Source organism: Harpia harpyja, chromosome 12 (genome assembly GCF_026419915.1).
Source record: "Harpia harpyja isolate bHarHar1 chromosome 12, bHarHar1 primary haplotype, whole genome shotgun sequence".
Classification (NCBI taxonomy): Eukaryota; Metazoa; Chordata; class Aves; order Accipitriformes; family Accipitridae; genus Harpia; species Harpia harpyja.
In genome coordinates this window covers 3,941,055-3,963,653 of record NC_068951.1, presented here as the reverse complement: position 1 = coordinate 3,963,653, position 22,599 = coordinate 3,941,055, and the positions used below count along the sequence as shown (strand labels likewise).

Genomic DNA, 22,599 nt, shown 5'->3' with positions numbered 1-22,599 from the left:
TAAAGTAAGGCCAATAGCACACCTATTTTGAAAGAGAAATTTAAGCAGAAAAAAGTTGCATTTACGTGTGAAATGGTAACGAACGGTGTGCAGCATCAACACTTCAGAAGCCAGTAAGATCTGTGGCTTAATGGCCAATAAGAGAAACAAAATCCCCGAGCCTTTTGTGTTCAAACAGAAAAGAAAAATACGGTGTTTAGACTCAGTACAAAGGGGCAGAAGTGTCCTTTCATACAAAAAAAAAAAGTATTTTTAAAAACATCCTGAATTTTTAGTGGGGACAGAACAACTTTGCAATGAAATTCCTTAGGATGCTATGGCATTTTTAGATAAAATCCATTAATCTAACTCCCATTTCACATGTAATACTTGTAGCTCTTACAAATGTTTCTTTGCCCATTTCTTACCACAAAAGAGACTAAATTAGGGAGGAGCAGGCTGGAATAACTAAATATGCAGATTCCTTTTATGCACATTGAAGTAATTTTTGTGCAGTGCATTGCTGCCCTCCTTTGACAAAAAAATACAAGTTAAGAGTAGCCATGGAAAACGCTCGAAGTGGGACTGCCGAGGTCATCGCATTAACTTCTACTGACACCAGAAGAATCGGATACTAATTGGAAGATAACACAGTATATGCAGTGTAGGGAAAAAAAACATTGTTAACCAATGACCTTATTGTTTTCTTTGCAATGAACATGACAGGGAATGACAGTCAGGGTTGCTAATTCTGAACTCCATGAATTGTTAGCAAAGACGAAACAATACTAGGAATAATAAATCACTTCACTAGCACACTAGTAATGATCAAGGATTCATCATCTGCCCTGCAGTGTATTTGGCAAGTCCTCCTGCATTGTCTTTCAAGGGACTAAAGTCAGCTTTACAGCGGGACCTGCAGGAATCCTGTCGGCTTGCACTTGGTTCCTGTTTTTAATTTGATAAATTACATAATAAAAATAAAATGGTTAGGCTCTTGCCTTTCACCCAGAAAATGGAGCCTTCTCCATTGTGCTGTCCACTAATCTTCATTTTCCTCCTTCTTCTGTTTTGTCTCTTCAGGGGGAAAACTGGCTATCCTGGATGTTTGAAAAATTGGTGATTGTCATGGTTTGTTATTTTATCTTATCTATAATCAACTCCATGGCCCAGAGCTATGCCAAACGACTGCAACAGAAGATGTACTCTGAAGAAAAAACCAAATGAGCTTGGGAAAAACCCCTTGGAATGGGTTTTAGCAGACACAAAAAAAGACACATCTTTCCATATGTTTAAAAATCAGCATTATTCAAAAATGGGGGAAAACTTTTTAACATCAATTTTCAACTATAACAAGTTTTGATTTAATTTTGAAAGTAATTTGGATATTAGAACAGACGTTTCACTGACAAACTTATAAATGTTAAGGTAAGGTATAAATGCTTTACAAGTCTGAGTTGTATGATACAGGATGGACAATGTGATGTTAAATGGTGTTTAACGCAAGTGTCGTCCATCCAAATTACTTCCAAAACTGATGATTTAATACTCTCCACTTCCTGATTTAACTTCAGACTGACCTAAGGGTAACCTTTTATTTTGAAGGGTGGCTGGTTTGCTTTTTCCATAACTTTCAAGACCATCAAAATGTATATAAATGAATACCGATTGGATACAAACTGTTGCATGCCCTTCATGGTAAGGCTATTCCATCTGAATTCTCCAGTGTCCCATCGCATTGCACGTGCTCTCGGTTGGAAAAGCCACCCTCTTAAACTTCATGATGTTAGCAGAGATGATTGATGTCAAAATGCTGAAGCTGACATTTTTTATTCTGTATATTTAGAATGAAGTTAAGATAAAACTTTATAAAGTCATCTTTGATCATTCCAGAATTTCTTGTGTCAGTCTTTTTAAGCTGTTTCTTTTCCTCTCTGCTTTTGTATGCTCAGTTTCTTTAGTTTCTTTATTAAGCCTTAATCCCATGAATCGCATGCTTTACTCATCCTTCCTGCACAAATGGTGCTGAAGCCCTTTGTTCTTTTTTTTTTCTTTTTTCTTAAGAACTTCTTACTTAGCAGAAGGAAGTAGAAAGGATATCACTGGCTTGAAGTACGGCTCACTGGTTAAAATAGGCAAGTTAAATAGCTAGTGATATTTGTTATCACAAATTCTTCTCAGATGTTTGCCATTGATCACAGCACCGTGGGCAATGAAGGAAAAGAGAGGGGGGAAGAGTAAAGATTCCAGCTGAAAACAGACTTGATGTCAAACCCAGCAATGATGCAGAGAACCTTACCCTTAGGCTTTTAAAGTCAGATCTTTTTAAAACATTGTTATGAATCGGTGTGTGTTCCAGTTCTAATGTACATGAACATAACTAATATTAAAATGGATCTTTTTCCCTCTTTAGTAAGTAGATATCCATTTCACCGCTACTGTATATGTATTACTACTCTAATAACTTTTGAACTATTGTTTTTTATTTTTATCCTAGGGGTAAGTAACAAGAATTAATTTGACTTTCAATTAGTGTTATCAAAAGGTGGCATATGAGCACAAAGTAGATTAGATCTTGCTCTTGCTTAGGTTAGATTTATCCCTGCATGAGGCTAGGGCAGATCTCGAGCAAGGTGTGAGAATATGTATTTTGTTCAATCCTGCCTGAATGTCCTCTTGTGTTGCCAACCGTCGTGACATCTCCATGGCTGTACCATCCTGTCGGATAGCTTATCAGACTGATGTTGACTGTTGGATCTCATGGCAACAACAGTCGGTAGGCTGTCTGACATTTTGGTATCTTTCATCTGACCGTTTGCTCATCCATCTCCAACTGTTTTCATTGAACATCAACAGCATGTAAGTGTTTTTAAGGTTAGATGGAAATGAGTTCAGAAGTCACGCAGTGCAGCAGTCTACATAAGAAACATCTTTTAAAGTTTCATCTCAGTTGTGTGTGAGGTCTGTAGTGTTTCTCCTGTATGCTTCATATATGACTTCAAACAATGTTACTGAATGAATGGGGAGGCTTTTAATAGGGACTTCTCTCAGTAGAGCTGCTGACTAGATTAAATTTAAATATCTAAAAGGCTGAGTGCTGGGAGGTACTACAAGATAGTTAAAAGCACAAAGGCCATTCATTTGCCCCTGTGGGTTTTTAAAAGATAAGCAGTATTTCTTAAATCTTGGCCCTAGCAGCTTTTTCACTTTTTGGCCTAAATATTGTCTTTGAAAATAAATTAGCAAAGAACTTGTTCTAATACAATACACATTCAAAAAAAATCATAGCTCTATTTGATACTTCACTTTTTTCAGTCTACTCAAACTTTCATTTTGCACTTTGTAAGAGATCACGTCAGCAGTTCATAGCTGTTTGTTTCATTTTCCTTCAGGATACTCGGATTAGTGAAACAGCCTTTTGCTACTTTCCCCAGTTCTAGTGGCAGATTTTTTTCCTCAGATCTGCTATTCACCTTAGGGACACTATATTTACTTCACACAGTTCTGGTAGCGTCTTAAGGCCTTTCGTGAGAGTAAATGACATTTATGCCATGTTGAGGTCCCTGTGTGCTGTCAGATTGAAATGAGGAGACTGTAACAATAACTAAAAAGAAAAAAACCCCTCGTCCTAGAGCTTGAGCCAATAAACTATACCTTTCTAAATGCTTTAGCAGTCTCCTCATAATTATGCCTCCTTGCCTACTGAAAAATCACTAGACAAATTGAAAGCCTTCTCCCACTTGTATTTCAATATATGTTTACATACATATAGTGTGAAATATATCTCTTGTTCTGCAACTCATGTTTGTACATGTCCATTCCAATAAGCTATGCTGTTATTTTGAAGCTTTCTAACACTATTTAAAGGGACCGGTCATTCTACTTGCTTCTACCTGTTGAGCTGCTGGGAGATAAGACGACTTGGTAAAAGGTAAAAAAAAAAATAGAAATGAAAGTTATGCAAACCTAATGAGATTTGCAAATGGATAGTTTTATGTTTGCTTAAATAAACAAACAAATAACTGTTTACCGGTGTTTATTTCAACTGGATTGTTTCCATTTCTGTATATCGAGCTTGGTTGTTACGCTGTGAAATTTGTTGTCCCAAGCATTCTACAGTGGGTGTGAATCTGGAAAATACATCTGCAGTTGCATTTTGTGGCTTCAAAAAAAGACCCAGAGCATTTAGCATTTAATCTGAAAACATGTATTTTGCTCCCTTAATCCAAGGTTTCCTTTTGTTGTACATATTTTCAGTTACACATTGGAAGCAGTCAATCATCTAGTTTAAAGTGTGTCAGAGAAAAATCCAAAGTGAGCCCTGTTGCAAGAGAAACAATCTTAGCACAGATCACTGTATTTTTAGCTGATTCTTCTTGCAGTCTAGACACTGAATGAAGTATCTTGCTTTTTTTCTTGGAATTACTGAAAATCACATGGAAGTAACAGCCCTCGTAACAACAACTAATGTTTGGTTAAACATCAAAGATGACTTTGAGGTGATAGAGATTTTTTTTTTTTTGTCTCATCATCTGTGGAACATGGCTAAATCTCTGCTTTCACAAGTGCACCATAAATAGGAAGCAAAGCAGAAAGTTGGCCGTATTGCCAGCCTAACAATTCAGAGAAGCACATCAGAGCTAAGGTCAGGTAGGATTGCAGCTAATCCTCATAATTCTCTACTGGCTTACTGCCTGACCTGTGAATTGTGCCTCACCAACAATGTACTTTGAAGGCCGCGTGAGATGTAAGCAAGCTGGCGTGCCCCTCTCCCTGGCAGCCACGATGTACCCCATCAGGGCAAGAATTGTGTAGATGGGAGCAAAGCTAAGAAGGTCACACTGGTCTGTGCCAGGCCGAGCCAAGAGACCAGCACAGACCATGTCAGATGTTTGAATCATCCAGTTCCACACTTCGAAACCATTGGGACACCTCCCGCTCCCTGTCTTTGCTTGTAGTTTCTTACCTCCATCCCAATGTCATACTGTATTTCTTATTAAAGCAGCTCCCTCTGAAATCACCCAGCTGCCTGTTCGTGCTAAAAGATATTTGTCATTAATACTTGAAGATGGCTTAATGCTGTTCCAGAAGGTCCTTCCCTGCTGTGCTTTTTGGTTTCATTATTTAATTTGTTAGAATCAGCCTCCCTCTCACTGCAGGCATTGCTAATTGCAAGCACAAGTACTGTGAATGTTTCCCTGATTATCAAGCATAAATATAAATATTAGTGAACAAAATTGATTGCAGGTGTAAAAGTAAGTGGTGATTGGGTGTGTTCCTTGGAGGTAAAAGTAATTGTTTTCTTTGAAGCACATGGTTAAAAAAATACTTTGTAATCAGCAGTTAAAAGGTTGAATGTAATTATATATAAGGTAATTGAAATTGCTTTTCTGAGATTTAATTTTTTTTTCTCCTGTAAATCTGTGTTATTTTTTTTTTGGAGAGGAAGAAGAAAAAACAGTAAGTACTCTGCCCAGCCTTCTCCAGACTGCAGCACTAAGTGGAGTGTGAAAGTGGGAGAGCAATAGCCAGGGAGGGCTTCCTGCTGGGCTGCCACCCCTTGCTGGGAGCAGGCTGGTCCAGGTGAGGGTTTAATTGCTGGAGCCTTGGTGGATTGCTGTAACCTCTTCAGGAAATGGGGAGTGAAGCAATGGCCTTCCCTGTGAAACACCCTGCTAATGCATTCAGAACTAGATTGAGGGTAAATATTTGTATATGCTCTTACAAACTCATTTTTAAAAGGATTATAGTGAAAAATTCCTTGAGCCTGCTGTGACTTTCCTAATTCAAGTCTCTAACTGAGGGCATGAAATGCTAGCATTTATTTCTTTATCCATTTCACTTGCTTATTGATGCATCCACTCAGCTTTCATAAAAGGCAGCAAAACAATGTTTTGGTAGTGGCATCAATGGGAGAGGCTGTAACAACCTGGGTCAGTTGTCAAAAGAGTGAAAGGAGCTCAAGTGCAGAAACTGTCACCAGATGTCCAAAAGACATCGCCTCCCAGGTACAAGCAGTGGGAAGAGCCCAGCAATCTGTGATGGGCTTCTTGGCATGTGTCAGGAATTCAGCAAAATGGTATTTTGGTCAAAAAAGCTGAGTGTTACTCTGTGCCGAATTTAAAGTGAAGAGGCTGCTGAGCTGTGAAGTCATCTAGCCTCTTCACTGCTAGTGATGTTCAGTTGTGGTAAAACAAATGTGCAAATGTGAACCTGTCAAATGGGCCAAGCTTTATTTTAGTTTGCCTTTAACACTACCATTTATTGTCCTAGAGGTTTTTTTTTTTATTATTCAGTCATGGAATGATTCAAAGAGCACTGACTACCTTAGCATTAAATCAAAGGTCATCTTTCTTTAAACCTCATTTGACAAGCTGTGCAGATATGGATAAGTAAGTGTGCTGCATCTTCATGTTTCAAGGGAGTTACTCCCAGCTTAATTGTTCTTATGGTTTCCCAAGAAGCTTAAATGAGTTGCCCAGGCAGCTGGTAATAAGGAAACTAGCTGCTATTTCCTGATGAAAAGCAAGAGATAGGACTCCTCAGCTCGGTGTATTGTTCCCTGCTCTGATAACTGCCCTGCAAGCCGCGCCCTTCTCCGATGGCCTCAGAAACTGCTTTTCTGTCCTTGTAAAAAGTGCAAGTTGGTGTCTTTTCTCTGGTGACTGCTGCTCTGTTCCTGCTTGAGGGGTCCTGCGAGGGAAGGGCTGTGTGTTTAGTACACGTGGTTTAAGGCATAATCCACCGGTTTTGGTTTTGGGGGGGTTTTTTTGTTTGATTTTTTTAAAATGCTAATATGACAGAGCAGGCCATGCAGGTCTGATTCTGCCTCCTCGTAAGAGGTGGTTGGAACTCTTTGTTTCCTTGTGGCCTTGGTAGTGTGTCATTTAGCTGCTTTTGCTATAGGGAGTGTTGCACTTAATCTCAAAGATATCTCAGATCTAGGCAAATTCTATGAACTACGTGGAAGTGTTCATTAGCGTGGTTTTACACAAGATTGTGACCACAGTTATGATTGATGGCATCAGTCTGTAGGAAGTCACCTATTACCTTACTTGGGTACCAGCTGATCTGCACGACATTTCTAAGGTCTAAAGCCTTTTCACTGAAAGGTGGCATCGATTTGGTGGAAGGTATCAGCCAGAGCTCTAATCTACCTGAGCACAGGCACCACCGGCGCCCAGTGTGCCTGGGGAGGTTAAATTGCCTCGAACCATTTGACAAAGTATAAAAAATTCTTTAAGAGATTAGATGCATTTCCCAAAGCTTGTTCTATCTGCATGCAATGACCTTGTGGTACCTCTATTTTCCTTCCATATTGTCAGGAAAGAGACTGGCAGTTCTCTTGCAGAAGCTGCTGCTAACTAAAACCATAAATACTTTTTTTGAGGCTCACGCTTACGTGTAGAAACCATGTGAGTTTTAAGGGATCACGTGTCTTTCCTGAGACTGCATGTTTCTTCGGCTCTTTCCATCTGTTGAAAAGGCTTGAAAAAGCAGGGTTGTGTGCTCAGCATTTCTTTTCTGTCTCTGAAAGAAACTGGACCTGCATAAAAAGAAAAGACACATTTAGATTTACAACATCGTACAAATCTAGCCACATTCACAGAATCTATCTGGTCTGTTTAGAAATGGTGCTTCTCTCGGTGCCTTGTTTGCTGCAACTGGTTTTCTTGAGAGCTGTAACATTTAGGATATTTTCATAACAACATTTAATTTCTCTGATTCCTTGATTTTTATGTCTCACCTCAGTCCAGCTGACCTCTTGTGACATACAGTCACATGCATCCATGTGTGTTGTGTAAGACTCTAGGTGGGGAGCAGCAGGAAGAGAGAAACTTTTAAGATGCCTGAAGCCAGTATTTAGTTAAGCTCAAAGTAATGGATGCCAAAAAAAATTTCAAAGCGGTATTTCTACTAGATCTGTGCTAATGCAATTGGTGATTTTAATTCTGTTGCCTCCCTTAACTTCTATATGAACCTGTCTTAAACACTCCTGCATGTGCAGAACCACCATGTGGCAAATCATACTGCAGCATTTGTGCATGAACTAAAATTGTGATGGCTGCCCAGGAGGAGCCTGGTGTTCTTAAGTGAAGTGTGGAAATCTCTTGTGCTATCCTTGGCAATAGATTTCAGCTGTGGCTGAGAGAGGATCATTCCAATTAAGTGAATAAGGAAAGTGTTTTAAGTGTTGTTTGACAGACCTGATCCTGAGAGTCCTAGCTTAAAACTGTCACTGATGTCTCTTCTCCTCTCAGTCCTTCTTGTAGCCCTGTCTGTCCTTGGTGCTTAGCGATTTTTGGACAAGTTCAGGCCTGTTTACTGGAGATTTGTTCAGCTTGAACAGGACCCCATGCGTACTAAAGCAAGTTCAGGTTTCCTTTATAATGTCATTGAAGAATAAGCTCCCATTTCACAGCATACATTAAGTTTCTGTCTATTTTTTATACACGAAGACTTCACCATGAAAATACCGGCTTTGTGGAGAAGCCTGACTAAATCTTTATAGAGGAAAATAATGTGAAAACCTGAGTTAATGTCTGGTAGGGAGGGAAGGGAAGCTTTCTTCTTGGGAGAAGAGTATTTAATTGGATTTTTGTTCATCAGTTGCCAAATTTATGTTTTTAACTGTTTTATCAGCTACATTAGGTTTCTTCACCAAAATTCAGCCTAGGAAGGAGAAATTGCTAGTTTACAACGTCATATGACTACATAAATACAATTGCTGACTAGATGACTCAGAATCAGGTAGTAATATGGACTGAAGTTGCCCAAAATGGGGTGGGGAGGAAATTTCCCAGAGTTTTTGTTTGCAAGTGGCAGAACTGCATGACAGCCAGCAGCAAGCAGTCTTACATGGAAATATGTATTCTTGAACTCAGTATTGTTCTGAGCCATCTGGAGAGCAGTAGCTCTGAACTATTGCCCAGCTCTCACCATACTTATTGAGGATATTATAATGAACAGCTACGGCTGCCCTTGCCAACCAAGTACAGAGTCAGTATTTTATTACACCTTCAGTGTGTGGGATAAGGCTGCTTTCCATTTGGCTCCTTCGGCAGCGTTCTGCTTACATGCTCCTGTAAATGATCTATTACGTATTGGAGACTGCTGGGCAAAAGTTCAAATTAAATCATGCCATCTGACCACAATTACACCATTCTCAGGCAACCGAAGTGTATTTTTGTGAGTCTTTAAATAAACATTACATTGTACATGTAACCAAATATGTACAATAATCATTTTTACAGAACACACCCATTTACATGCAAATATGCCATGTAAGATGGTATTTATTTCTCATCACATATAACTAATGAAACAAAAGCTCATAGCTCACTGAAGCTCAAGCAGTGTTTATTCTGTCTTTTTTTTTTATTAACCAGTGGCTTATTTTAGTTAGTTTCTCTATTTACAGCCTTTATTTTTAAAATGGGACTCTTGGCCTATAGAGTGTCCTCATTTTACTTATTTTTCTATCTTAGGTAGGGTGCAACATTCCATATTTTAAAAATTTTGCTTTTAAGACTAACAGACAAGAAGGTTTCTGCAACCTGATTCATGCAGATAAGTGCAGAAGCCTGTGCCTTTGTTTTATACCACTAGACTCTCTTAGAACTCACTGTTCAGGATCTCTCAGGCTTGCATGAACCATGGGCTTAAGGTTTAGACTTCTTCCATGATCTTCATTATGGAACACAGTTATACCTCTAAAAATTGCTTTTAAATTTCCTAATGAGCAGAAGCAGCTTCTCTAATCTCTTATCTCTGGCTATCTTAACCTTCTCCAGTGTGCTCCCTATGGTTGGCAGTAACATTTGTTTGAAACACCACCCTATTTGCAGCTGTTTGCGCTTCTGGGAAGGGGTTAAGCGGGTTCTGCTGATTCGCGGAGGTAGGTGACTCATTACCGCACCCGGATAGAGGGGAAGTGGCTGTCTAGAGGGAGAGGATTCATACAATGTGAAATCAGAAGCAACCATTGTGAACTTCGAGTTTGACTGAAAGAGCCGGAAAGGCTCTATAGTTAAAATTCAGGATTATCAGCTCTACATCCAGGCGAGTTAAAAGTTGTGAGTGTCCAAGCTGTGCTTCTGGAGCATGGGCAGAGGTGGGATAGGAAGCCAGAGGCAGGAGGCTTGAGGAGGAAGCCTACACTGGAATTTGCTGCCTTGGTAAGGCTGTGTCTGGGCTGCCCTTGAAAGCAGTGGAGGAAAGGCAGCAGCTCAATTCCTTTGGGAAGTTTTTTGTACCATATCAGATCCATGAATCGCATTCCTGATGACGCTTGTGCAGTTTTTAAAGTGGTGTCCAGCAAAACGCATACTTCTTTAAAGTACACTTTGACATCTGAAAATATTTCCTTTTGGATGTTTCAGAATATTTATTTATACTAAGTTTATTAACAAATGCAGAAGGAAATGAATTATTCATTTAATATCCTTTTGTACCTTGATGTTTCCCAGTAGTGTATCAGCTGGTAATTTGAATATGACTTCCTTCTTTCTTATTGATAAAACCCTGGTTGTTGTGGAAACCACATATTTTTTCCCTTAATCTTGAGCTGTTTCAGTTTGGTAAATCTGTGCCGGTAATCTTCTTGAAAACCCCTTATATATTTATACTAAGATTGTATCCTTTCTGTACTGGTAGTCAGTCTAACCTTACAAGCACCCATATATACTTAAGTCCAAATAAATTGTATCCATAACTACATCAGTGCCCTGTCACTTGCCAAACAGTTACTATGTTTGAAGTATTTGTAACAGGTTAATTTTTGTTCCTGTTTTTTTTGTTGCCAAATAAAAGTTATCCTATTCATTAAATATATCTGCTATAGTTAAGAGTCCTTGAATCAACTTCCAAGTGAGCTGCACCTGTCCATTACAAAAAACAATAGTGAGATTTGATGCATTGTTCCTTGGTTTATGGACATCCTGTGGGTAGCTTGCCTAAAACTAGCTAGGTCAAGGCCACTGATTCTGTTGTTCCTGCCTCAGTGAGCCTTTGGCTTGTGCTGACCTTTGATCTACCTTGTTAATATTAATTTCTAATGAAATAAAGGCCCACATCCAGGCTCTGACTATTTACGTAATTAATTTTATCAATAAAATAGAAAATGACTACTCCACCTTCTAATATAATTGTAGATGATGAATATTTGATAATAGCTATTTACTTCCTGTCACTTTGACCCTCTCCACATCCTGGGGAAAAAAAATAGAGCAATTCAGGCATAGATGAAAAAATGAAGGCTTAGTTTGGGAAAGGGTGTGAGAATTACAGAAGTGAGGTCAGCCGTGAAAAACACCAACAGGAAGAAGCCTAGAGATGCCTAAAACAATTCCTGTCAATCTCTTGTCCAGAGCAATGAAAGGGATTGTAACAGCTAATACAACAGCTACACTTGTTTTCACCTTTTTTTTTTTTTTTTTTGTAGTTTTGAGGAATCTGTGTTGTCAAAATTTGGCTGATGGTTGTGATCCTCTATTGCTGCTTTGAAAAACTTTGTTTTCCCGTGAAGTAGGAGTATTTTCCCTGAATTCTAACTGTGAACAAGAAGTATCCTTGTTAAGCAGTAATGAACCCATTGGCCTAGCTCTGTCTTTGAGCTGCAGAATCTCTCCTCTGTTTTCATATGTTATAACTACAGATTAAATAAGGAAATTTTTGTTTTGGGGTTATACATCTTAGCTGTGTGCTGTGTTTCCTGACGTGGCCCAAATTCTGCCATCAAACTTAAAGAAACAAAAAAACCCCAAATATCCTGCTCCATTAACTAAAAGTGACATAAGCCATAAATAATGTACCTACGAAGAATGGATAAATGGGTCTATGTCATTCATTGGTGCAATAACCGCCTGCTGTATTTGCTTCATGCTCAGAATTATAAATACATAGAGATAACATGAGGTTATTTCTGCAATAAAGTTACTTATTGATATAGCAGTACAATAACCCATTGCTTTCTTCCTTGTTTCTGAGAGGACTTATCTGTCCTTAGCTTTTTAAAAATCTCTTTTTTGCATGTCCCATGGAACAATGAAGAAGAGTATGCATTCCTGGGACTTGGTCATTTTTTCAGACATGGAGTTACCTATTCTCATTTCTGATACTGGAAGAAGTTCTCAGTCTGATATTTGTTGAAAACACTAGAGAAAATTATTTCTATGTTGCTAAGCATCCTGTGCCTTTTGAAGGAGGGAGGAGGGAGAACCTTACCATGCTGTCTCCTTTCCTGACCCTTTGTTCCTTGCAAACTTGAATTGCCTGTGCTGTTTATCTTAACTTCTTGTGCAATCTTTCCTCCCGTTTCTTCTGTGAAAATAGCCAAGTTAAGTTAAAGACAATGGCTGAAACTGACAGAAACACAACACCAGAAAAGCCCTTTTGATCAGAACAGTCCTCCAGCTCTGAGCTGCCAGGAAGTGATTTAGTGAAAAGGAATACTAAATATCACAAATAATACTCTTATAACAAAAGTTGTATGTAGTTTTGAACTTCCAAACGACTCAAATTTTACTGAGAAGTATAGGGCTTCAAGTATGGCTGGATAATTGTGTCTTCCCCTTTTGAGAGGGAGTTCCTAAAACAGGAATTAGTAGAGCTGAGTGAAAACAGAAAGCAAACCAGACTGAGTTGTTGGATTGTGTACTGTGGTCTGCAAGAAGAATATCGTCAATTGTCTTGTCATAAATGTCAAGTGTCTTTTTATAAGTTATTGGGTATATTTACCCTATCTGCTTTCTTCTCTTTGCCTTCCCTCTTGTGTTCTCCCCCAGCCCACGAATTATTTTCATTCCCCTGTATATTTAATGATTTAGCTATTGAATTGAAGCACCAATATAGCTCTTAATTTACACAGGTAATTTTTCTGCATGAATTAGGACTAGACTCAACCCTAATGTGTACTGAAGGTTGCCCTACTGCTAACAGGCAGTTGAAACTTTTTTTTTTTTTGGAAGGCATGAGAGATTAACATTGCTTGTCTATAAGCTACTGCGAAATTTATCAGAATCCATTGAGGCTTGCATTTACACAACTATGCCAGTGATCAGCTACTACTGTGGGTGTGTTTGAGAAATTGAGAACTTAGCCTCAGTACTTACTTGTTTTCTTCAGATTCAATTGTACAGTTAACTTGAATCTTGTCAAGAAGCGTGTTGGCTGTTCTAGGTGACTTGTGCCAGAGCTGCTCTGACAACAGGTGCTCCAGGGGGGCATTTTAGTGCTCCTGTACCTGGCCTGAAAGTGAAGAGGTAAATGAAACCAGTGAAAGAAATAAAGACAGAAGTAATACAGAGTGCCTGCTGTGCTCTGAAGCCTAGCAGAATTGCAAGGTCACTTCTGCATCTACCACTGTTAATTCATTAAAGAGTTAAAATCTAAATCAGAATCTCTAACAGGATAAGATTTCTATGTGGGCATCGTTAGCCATATTGCAAACATCTTTAACATCTTTAGCATCATACTATGTGCATGCTCATCTTTTTAGTTAAAAGTTTAGAGGCCTGGCATGAAACAGCACTAAAACCTAAAGGGAAACTATGAGATTTGTCCACTTGTCAAGGAAAAAGTCCTTGAGACTGATTTTTTAACTTTTCTTTTTGGCATACGTATTTAATAGTGCATGGGATTATTTCTATGGGGGGAGGAATAGCAAGAATTCAAAAAGCTCTCCCTACGATTAAGTGAAAAGCTAACAGAGGCAGAAGAAAGCTCAGTGTTACAACATAATCCTTAATTCTACTGTACTCTCTTATTTTATGAGCATCTAGTCTGTACCCCCACAAGCTATTGCAATCTCTTCCTCTTGTCAGGCTGGTGCAGCTGCAGCTTCCCAGGGGCGCCACCTTGTGGTCGTGGTAAAATTTGTGCAAAAAAGAGCCCATTTCTTGAATTAACTTTTGAAATTATACAATCTATTATATTTATTATATTATACAGGCTCTTACATCTGAAATCAACCAGCAATTCTCCTCCCAAATATGCTTAAATAAATAACAAATTAATTAAAAAACCTACCTGCTTCTAACTTATAGGAGGAAGAGCAAGAGTTGTAGTTTTGCTTAAATCTATGGTTTGCCTATAACAAATCGCCAAGACCTCTGATGTGCTATAGGGATTTTGTTTGGTTTTTTTTTTTTTTCCAAGAGGTAGGTAACACCACTTGAAAACATGGCACAATGAAATGGCCAGAAAAGCATATAATTCATTATAATCTCTAATATAACTTGAGGATGACAGGAAAATGAAGAACCCTTCATACCTTTTTTTAAAAGATGATTCAAAACTTCCGCTATTTGGTCAACGTTAAGGTCCTTAAAATAGAATTTAAGTCTTACTTTGCTTTAAAGGAACAGGTGGCACACTATTGTATCTTGAATGATACCCAAATGGAGTTTGGATTAATAATTCTGATACTGTGCATTTTTATGAATATTGAAGCATTCCTAGGGCAAAGTGTTATCATCAAAAATTGAAATTGGAGGATCAGGAATGCCTTACTACTGTAGTCAAGCATGCATTTAATTTTTATCACACGTTATTTCATGATAGTTGAGATGCTGAGGGTTTAGCCTGGAGAAAAATCCTTCTGTATAGACATTCTTTATGAAAAATATCCCAGTGACAAAAATTATGATGTTCAAAGACTGAGCTACAGTATGTAGCAAATGTATTGAAAAGTAGCTATTTATTAGGTATATTAAATATGAATAATACTTGCCCATACAAATATATTCCATTCTTACTATTCTAACATATGCACACACTGCTTACAAGACTGAAAAATAGCTACAGTCCAGTAATTTATACACTTCAGGAAGTTGATGGAAGGTTTTCCAGTGCTGGGTTCTTTCAGGAAAGCTCTATTTGAGACCATTTAAAAACAAAAAAATTAAAAAAAAAAAAATCAAAGGATGGTGTAACTGGAGATAACTTGTTCCAGAGCTGTGAAGCTGTCCAGGAAATCTTCCTCTTCGATTCCGAATTTAGTGTACTGGTGAATATAGGCTCTGTGTGTTGAAGTCACAGTAGGAAAATGGGTAAGACATTAGAAATCAGTGAAGAATCTGACACATGAAATCAGATTGTATCGTCATGGTAAAAACTTCAAATGAAGGTTGGTTTCCACCCAGTAACCATGCTGTTTAGTTTCTACTTTGCTCTCTTGAACTCATTTTGTAATTCATACTTATTGATAAGTCATGACTTGTTTCTAATAGGTTCTATAACTTTGTGTATTGCTTCGGGAAACAAAATCGCAGCTAACAAAACTGGCCTGACTGGGAAATGGAAGGAGAAGTGATTATTAAATGAGAAAAGTAATTTATAGATTTGAGGTACAAAGCCTAAACCTGTGTGTGCAGGATAGCTTGCTTCTTGTCACTGGTGTTTTTGTAACAGGTGGTAAAACCAGGAGCACAGCTAGTGGCAGCAGTTTTCCTCCTTTGGCTTTTAATTGCAGAATTCCTGTGCTAGAAACTCATGTTTAGCAGACATCTGCTGTGACATGCAGTAACCTTGGCTTCATGATGATCAAAGTAAAGAGGCAATTCTTTTCTAGAGTCCTTGGTTCTAATGAAAAATCAAACTAATAGCATGGGAGCCTTAGTAAATACACAAATCCCCTAAATGCTTCTGAACTGAGCCAGGAACTCTTCCCCGGGACTGTGGAGCATGTGTACCCAATTTAGAAACTATATGATCAGTAAAAGAGTTTCTATGTGTTATTTTTAGAATGGTCACATTGGTATGCACTAAATTTGGGGAGTTTTAGTACTGAGAAAATAGTCAAACTGACAGCACTAGAATATGTGGTCTCACTTATCCATAGAACATAAGCACTGTTCTGTGTTCTGCACCCTGCCATCATGTTTCAAACATAAAAATGTTTCAACTACAGTGTGGGAACAGCCTTCATGCTTATTTTACTTTACTTTGCTGAAAGAGTGAGCTGTATTTACAATGATTTTGCTACCACTGAAGATATTGGCAGTTATTAATGAAGTATCAGCATAATTATTTTCACTTACTTGGAAGCAAACATATTCCAAGCTTTTCCTACAACATTGTCAAGAGGTTTCAGCAGGAACTGACTATTGCTGACCAAAGAAGCAGACTTTTCGTACTTGTTAAATGCTCTTGGTGTTTTCCACGCCTTAAAACCATCCTGAGGGTTTAGCCATGATGTATATAATGAGGGATCTCGGAAACTTCCTGCAGCAGAAATAAGACAGCCCTGTTGACAAATGTAAAGCTACAGGCTCCTGCATCTTGATCTCAGTAGTCTTGTGCGACCTAATCAATGCCTGGCAAATCAATTCAGGCCTTGAAAAAAATCTGCAGAGTGGTCAGCCTATTGAAAATATAACTGTTTTAAACAGATTCATTAGATTATCTAGAAGCATACTCTTGTATCGGTACTTCATCTGTAAGCTATGCTCATCACTCCAGAAGCAGCTAAATAATATTTGCAGATGGTATAGCCAAGAATCCTGTCATATACATGGACTTCAGTCTCTTCTTCCTTCCCTGAAGCGGTTCAGGAAACACAGAAGTCGGTTGTAAATATAACAGCCCTAAGCAATTAGACAACGTGGCCTTGGACATTAAAATGTTTCTAGAAGGAATACTGACCTTAGTAGTCAAATGTGTGGCCTTGGGGTTTTTTCACTTTCGTCAGGTATGGTTGAAAAGAAAACAGTGAGATGGGAAACAAGAATCACCGAGGTACTGTGTTTTTCCTTCTTACCTAAGTCTACGCTGTGCATATCTTTTCCTCGCAGGATAACCAGGTTGGCAATGGAAGTATTGAACTGCAGCGGCTTGTTTGTGGAATGACTGGAGGGGATGGAGGAGCCTAGACGTGGTGGTCGTACTTGCCAATCAATACCTATGAGATTTTGGCAAAAAAGATATAAAAGAAAGTAAATGTGTCATGAAATATGCATTCAGACTAGCCAAAGAGTCAGACAGTAACTAACACTGTGCCCCAAGTTGAGATCATATTAGAGTTTGTGGCTTCTGCACGCTAGTTAAGTAGCAATTACACAATTTTCAGAGAAAACCAGTGCTAATCCAGCAGTATTTGCCTGGTAGTCACTAGTCTTACCAGAGAAAATGGATACTTGTTTCTATATTAAGCAACCTGCCAGCCCATTCTTTGCATAACTGGAAGCTGTACTGAATTCCACATGTAAATGATATGGGAGAGCTAAACATGATTTTTATTAGTAGAAGGTGTAAAAAGAAAAAGTATAACAGAACTAACTATCCAAGGAATGTTCCAAATGAATCGTGTAAATTAAGCACATGGCCAAAAACTGTTTTGTTTTGCGTATTTTCAACAGTTATAATTAACTGAGATGTCTGGGAGCAAAAACAGGAGCAAGCCAGGAGCTGCAGTGGCAGCTGAGTGAATAGTTAAAGGAGCAGCTGGCTATGTAGAGGCAAATTCCTACTGTCTGAGGGCAGCAACTCGTTTCTGAACTGACTAAAGCTAGTCAGTGAGCTCCACAAAACAATAAGCTTTATTTCATCTGTAAAAATAAATGCCTGAAGAGTGACAGATACTGAAGATGAGTGAATGCTTTTTACCTTCCTCCATTTTAGCATTAGCAATGAGCATCTGCCTTAAATGCTTGATGAGTCCAGGCCAACTGAATGTGCTATAAGCGAGGGAGTTTTCAGGCATCTGAGGTATGTTACGAAGACCCAACATCTTGAATTCGGGATGTGGAACTAATGTCTCCATTAAGTCTCCTGAAAGAAGAAATTAACAGCTGCTGATGTTTGACAAAAATATTGCATAGGCTAGCTAAAATAGGAGAAGAGAGTGAGGAATTTTACAAAGATCTAGCAATTTAAGGTAAGAAACAAAGCAGGATATGTAAAGTTTTAATTTGACAAATTTATGGACATACATCAAAGTAATGCAAACTTGCTATGTACTACTGAGTTCTATACAAGCATGTTAGTAGCTCTTATTTTACAGTTTAGACTTGTCTCACTTTATAGTCTGGTTCAAAATCTCAAAGACCCTATGCACTGCTAAAGAGATTGACAGACAGATGTGAAAGTTTAATTTTACATGCAAAACTCTCAGCAATATTGGTAACTTTCTCTAATCCCTTAAAGATACAAATGTCAGCCTGTTGCTTGTTGCTACCAAGTTGTATGCTAGCCTGTCTTCTGCCTGAGCAAAACACAAAACTTTCATTCTGTTTCAGTTTATACAAACTTCTAATGTGAAATGTAAAACTCAGGCCAAAATTACTGTCCTGCACAAATTTCCTCTGAATTGTAAATGGGTACAGTGGTGTCTGAAATCACCTGAAAAAGGAGAAACAGGGTTATTTTGGTAAAGAATGAAACCAGAAGCTGGGGGACCTATTTTGACTCTGCTACAAAATTGGGATTGAACTCCTAATTTAGTCTTTTCCTTCACTTTCCCATCTTAAATCTTGGGATGTATCCAAATACTTGAGTAAGGATACTGAAGAACTTCACAATATGAAATGACTACAGAAAGATGTGTGAGAATGCATTAGGCAGATACAAGATAGTTAGATACCTAATGGGTTTCTGCTATAGTGTAAGCCACCTTCTGCTGTGTAAGTGGGCTGGAAAACACTCCCCAGTTGATGTGCAATGACTTGATTTACATCCCTGAAGGAGATCTGTTTAATATTCATCAGCTGAGCACAGATCTTGTGGATGACATCATTTTCATGAACAAGAAGGGCATCCGATGACTGGTACAGATGTGACAGAGTCAAAACAGAGTTGTAGTTCTGAACAATGATCTGGAAAAAAACAAAAAACCACACACAAATGAGAGTCAAACAACTTAATCTCCTTCTAGTTTATAATCCTCTGGCTACTGTCATTTCCTCAGTTATGACTTAGGAAGTGATTAATTTTCTTTGCAATAGTGCAGAATGAGGTCAGGAACTAGCAGAGCTTTTTCATGGAAAGAGAGCAAGACCTGTGAAAATCATGTTATCCATCTCACTTCATACAAACATGCTAGAATAAAATCTGTCTGGGAACTGGTTATAATACTGAGATATTATCATAACAGGAGATTTCTACTTGGCTAATAGAGCTTCTTGTGAAACTGCATTATACTTCAGTACTTACATTATCAAGAAATTTTTTTTTTTTGGTGTAACGTACCAAATACTAGGCAAACATTAGCTGTGTTACTTTCTGTCATGTTGAACTTTTTAAAAGTAAAATGTACCTCTTTTCTAGTTTATTTCAGTTGCAGATATTTTATGTTTAAAAGTAAACAGTGATTATAAACTTGCAGAGTATCTCTGGGAAATATGACATTCACCTCACCAGTGCCGTAGGGCCAGATAACATGGTTTAATATAAATGAGGCTGGAAAAGCATCTCTTAAACATTGGGTCACATATGCGCCCAAGCCAGATCCTGTACCACCAGCCATGCTCATTATTGTGAAAAATCCACCGAGTCGATCACATTTCTCTGCTTCTTTTTGCACCAAATTCATTATTACTTCTTTGTGTCTAGGCCCGTGAACAGAATAACTGTTGAATAATAGACAAAACAGCAAGACACAGCAGGTTATATCAAAACAAAAACAGAAAGGTGAAGCTATTCATAAAGCATAATTTATTATTATTATTTACATAACCTCACATTATATCATCCATCTGCAGTAAACAATCCTCAGCTGTGACATTTATTTTGCACGTTATTTATAAACTGTGCTCATTGTTTCCTATTCTTAAATTGAATATATTCACTTTATTCTAAAACGTTAGATTTTCACTGTAAATACCAATTTCACCTTGCAAAAAGCAGTTTAGACATTTCACTGCTATATATATTGCTACTTTAACTTAAAAATAAATCAAGTTAATGTTACATACTCTGTACCTCGCACAGCTGCAATAGTACCACTCCTAGAGTCTAGACAGCTCATTAGCCTCTACAGTTCCCTTAGTGAAGCTTGAAACAATTGTTCATACCCATTTGCCCAGTTGTTCCCTGACCCTTGCTTCTGACAGAAGTGTGACCGGTCATCGTATTTCCAGTAGCCAGACCTGGCAGCCATTGATAAAGTTTGGCTGATTACTTTAGGTTCCATGTCAACAAGCACAGCCCGGGCAACAGGTACTGGACAAGAAGAAAAACAAAACTAAGAATAATGTGCCAATACTAGAACTTGTTTACATAAGATGGATGGACTTGCAAATTGTATTCCTCCCACCCACGTAAGCTGAACTATTAAAAGGACAGTACAGGCAGGTACAGAAAGGAGGACCTGGCAATGCCCTGGATTTCTGGTGAACCATCTATTGTTCCAAAGACAAATCTGAACTCTAGAGACCATAGAGCTTTCAGGAAAGAAACCACTTACTGTGTTTGATAACACCAAATTTAGATACTCTGGGTCCTACTCCATGGTATGATCTAACTATAGTAGGAAATGCAGACGTTTGGAAGGAAAGATTATGTATGTATGCATGCATATATACTCAGCTTCCAGCTGTGTTACTGGCAGACTTGCTCTGTGGTCTCAGACACTTTAGCGCACTGATTTTCCTTTCATGGTTGTTAGCAATGTTGTGAAGGCAGAGTGTTGTGATAATTCTTCAAGACTGAAGGTAAAACTCATTCTTCAACTGAAGGCAAAAGACATTTTTTATTTCTGTACTCTTATCTGTATTAGGCTGGAAACGAGACCCTCTGTGGGAAACAAACACTTAAGTGTTGTACCTTCAGATTCCTCCTCGCAGAAAAAACGTTCTTTGCAAGCATCATGGTAGGATTCATTCTCCTTCTTGGAACAAAACCCATGTGTGCCATGGACGTCACTGCAGATAGCATTAAACACCTCATGACCAATTTGATTACCACACTGACCAAGCTGGACTGTGACTATTGACATTCTTATTCACTTTGTATTTAAGCCTAAAAAAGAAAAGTGTGCCTTTAGTAACTGTGGAAAAGAGGGAGGAAAAGGTTCTGACAAGTAGATTTCTGATCAGTTTTGCAATTTTCTGAGAACCTCTAGTGAGAAGGAAAAGGCTACGCTACAACCAGTGGCTATTTCTAGGGAAAAGCAGACTGTCAGCACTTTCTCCTGAACATCAGAAGAATGCAGATGGCAGTTTACAGGAAATCAATCCGTTTACTGTTGCTATACCTCTGGAGGGAGCTGAAACCAACCATACAGCATGCAAAGTCTTTGTTTTCTTACTTTTGCTTAGTAAGGCAGGATAGAAACAAATAATTATAACCCAAACAAAGTGATAGGATTAGGCTGTAAAAGCATAATAAGAAAGTACCATATGCTTTTAGAAACGTGAAGCCCGTTCAAAAATCTAGCTGATTTCCAGTCCTGTACTGCTATGGGCCTGATGCCAAATCTGCTGAGGTGACAAAAGGGTTTGCTCGAGTGTTCCCCTTGCTTCCACCACAGAAAGCAAAGTTTTTGATTCAGTCAGTACTGGTATGTTTTGACATTTTTTCCCCCACTCAGCATTTTGCAGCAGCTCTGTTTTCTCACTTTTCTATTCTCCTTTCACAGAAACAAGGTCAATTTTTTTAAACTCACTTCATTATTCTGGGCTTCTATTTTTCATTATCATCCCAGCTGTGCCGCAGCACTTCTGTAACAGCATTCTTTGGATAACTGCCAGCGCCTGTAACTCGATCCTGCTGCATTTTGCAGGCAGGTATGTGCTATTTTTGATTCCTGTGCTTGATTTCAGCACTGCTGCCAGCCTGCACCTCACAGCCTAAGGCCAGCCTGTGTGTTACTGCAAGGCTGAGTTACTCCTCACCGCAGAAAATAAATAAATAAAGATGCAAATGATTTTCAGAAAAGGCTCACGTCCAATCCACGCGTGCGATACCGACCCTGCCGTGCCTACTATCGGCGTGCTCTGCGCCTGTCACTCGGAGCAGGCAGCTGTCGCTTGAACCCTCCATTCTGGAGCTGCAGTCACTCGCCTGCGTCGGGAGACCCACTCGGGCTCCGCCGTGCCGACAGGGCCTGGCCAACGGCCGCCCGCCCTCCGGGGCCGCCATGCTGCCGGTGCTACCCGCCACCCAGCCCCCAGCGTCGCTCGGCCGCCTCGTCCCCTTCCAGAGCCTTTCTCCTCGCCGGCCCCCTCCCGCCCGGGCCTCCCCGCCGGTCCAGCTGCCCTCCCGAGGCGCCTGCCCCCCCGCCCGGGCAGCGCCGGCCGCCCTCGGCCCCGCTCGCCGCCGGCTTCTCCTCAGGGCTGACCTCGACTCCCCCCGCGCTGAGGCGCTCGGGCGCCGACGGCGCATGCGCAGCCACCTGGCACCCCGATCCCCTTCCCCACCGGTTCGGAGCGAGACGCGCCTTCGAACAACCCGCTTCGCGCATGCTCAGAAGGGACTCCGGGCAGGTCGGGTGCCAGGGTCGGTCGTCTGGGCTTCGCCAAGGGCACTACGCATGCTCCTTCCGCGCGGCTTCGCCGCGCCCTCTGCGCACGCTCCGTGCCAGGAGCAAAGCCGGCGGGCGCGGTTTGCGCATGCTCGGCCCCACCCCCGAGCCCAATCGCCCGTCCGCGCACGCTCAGTGCGGCCCCGGCCAATGCCGGGAGG

The 22,599-nt window shown here is 39.6% G+C and overlaps 2 protein-coding genes across 4 annotated transcripts in view; one reads left to right on the top strand and one right to left on the bottom strand.

Moving 5' to 3' along the window:
* VMP1 (vacuole membrane protein 1) overlaps positions 1 to 4,006 on the top strand; it is a 71,571-nt gene extending 67,565 nt beyond the window's left edge. For all 3 annotated transcript variants that reach the window (XM_052803377.1, XM_052803378.1, XM_052803379.1), the window contains one exon: positions 1,063 to 4,006. In XM_052803377.1, the coding sequence (XP_052659337.1) occupies positions 1,063 to 1,206 (144 nt within the window). In that variant the 3' untranslated portion in view covers positions 1,207 to 4,006. The remainder of the gene's footprint in view (positions 1 to 1,062) is intronic.
* Positions 4,007 to 4,170: 164 nt separating this feature from the next.
* Positions 4,171 to 22,497, bottom strand: TUBD1 (tubulin delta 1). The gene is given in 13 exon segments (XM_052803376.1): positions 4,171 to 7,525; positions 12,205 to 12,300; positions 13,092 to 13,119; positions 13,121 to 13,195; positions 13,197 to 13,227; positions 16,020 to 16,203; positions 16,739 to 16,879; positions 17,584 to 17,748; positions 18,560 to 18,791; positions 19,328 to 19,544; positions 19,989 to 20,136; positions 20,740 to 20,934; positions 22,256 to 22,497. Coding segments are annotated over 12 exon segments (1,605 nt in total). The 5' UTR covers positions 20,912 to 20,934; positions 22,256 to 22,497; the 3' UTR covers positions 4,171 to 7,409.
* Positions 22,498 to 22,599: the final 102 nt, after the last annotated feature.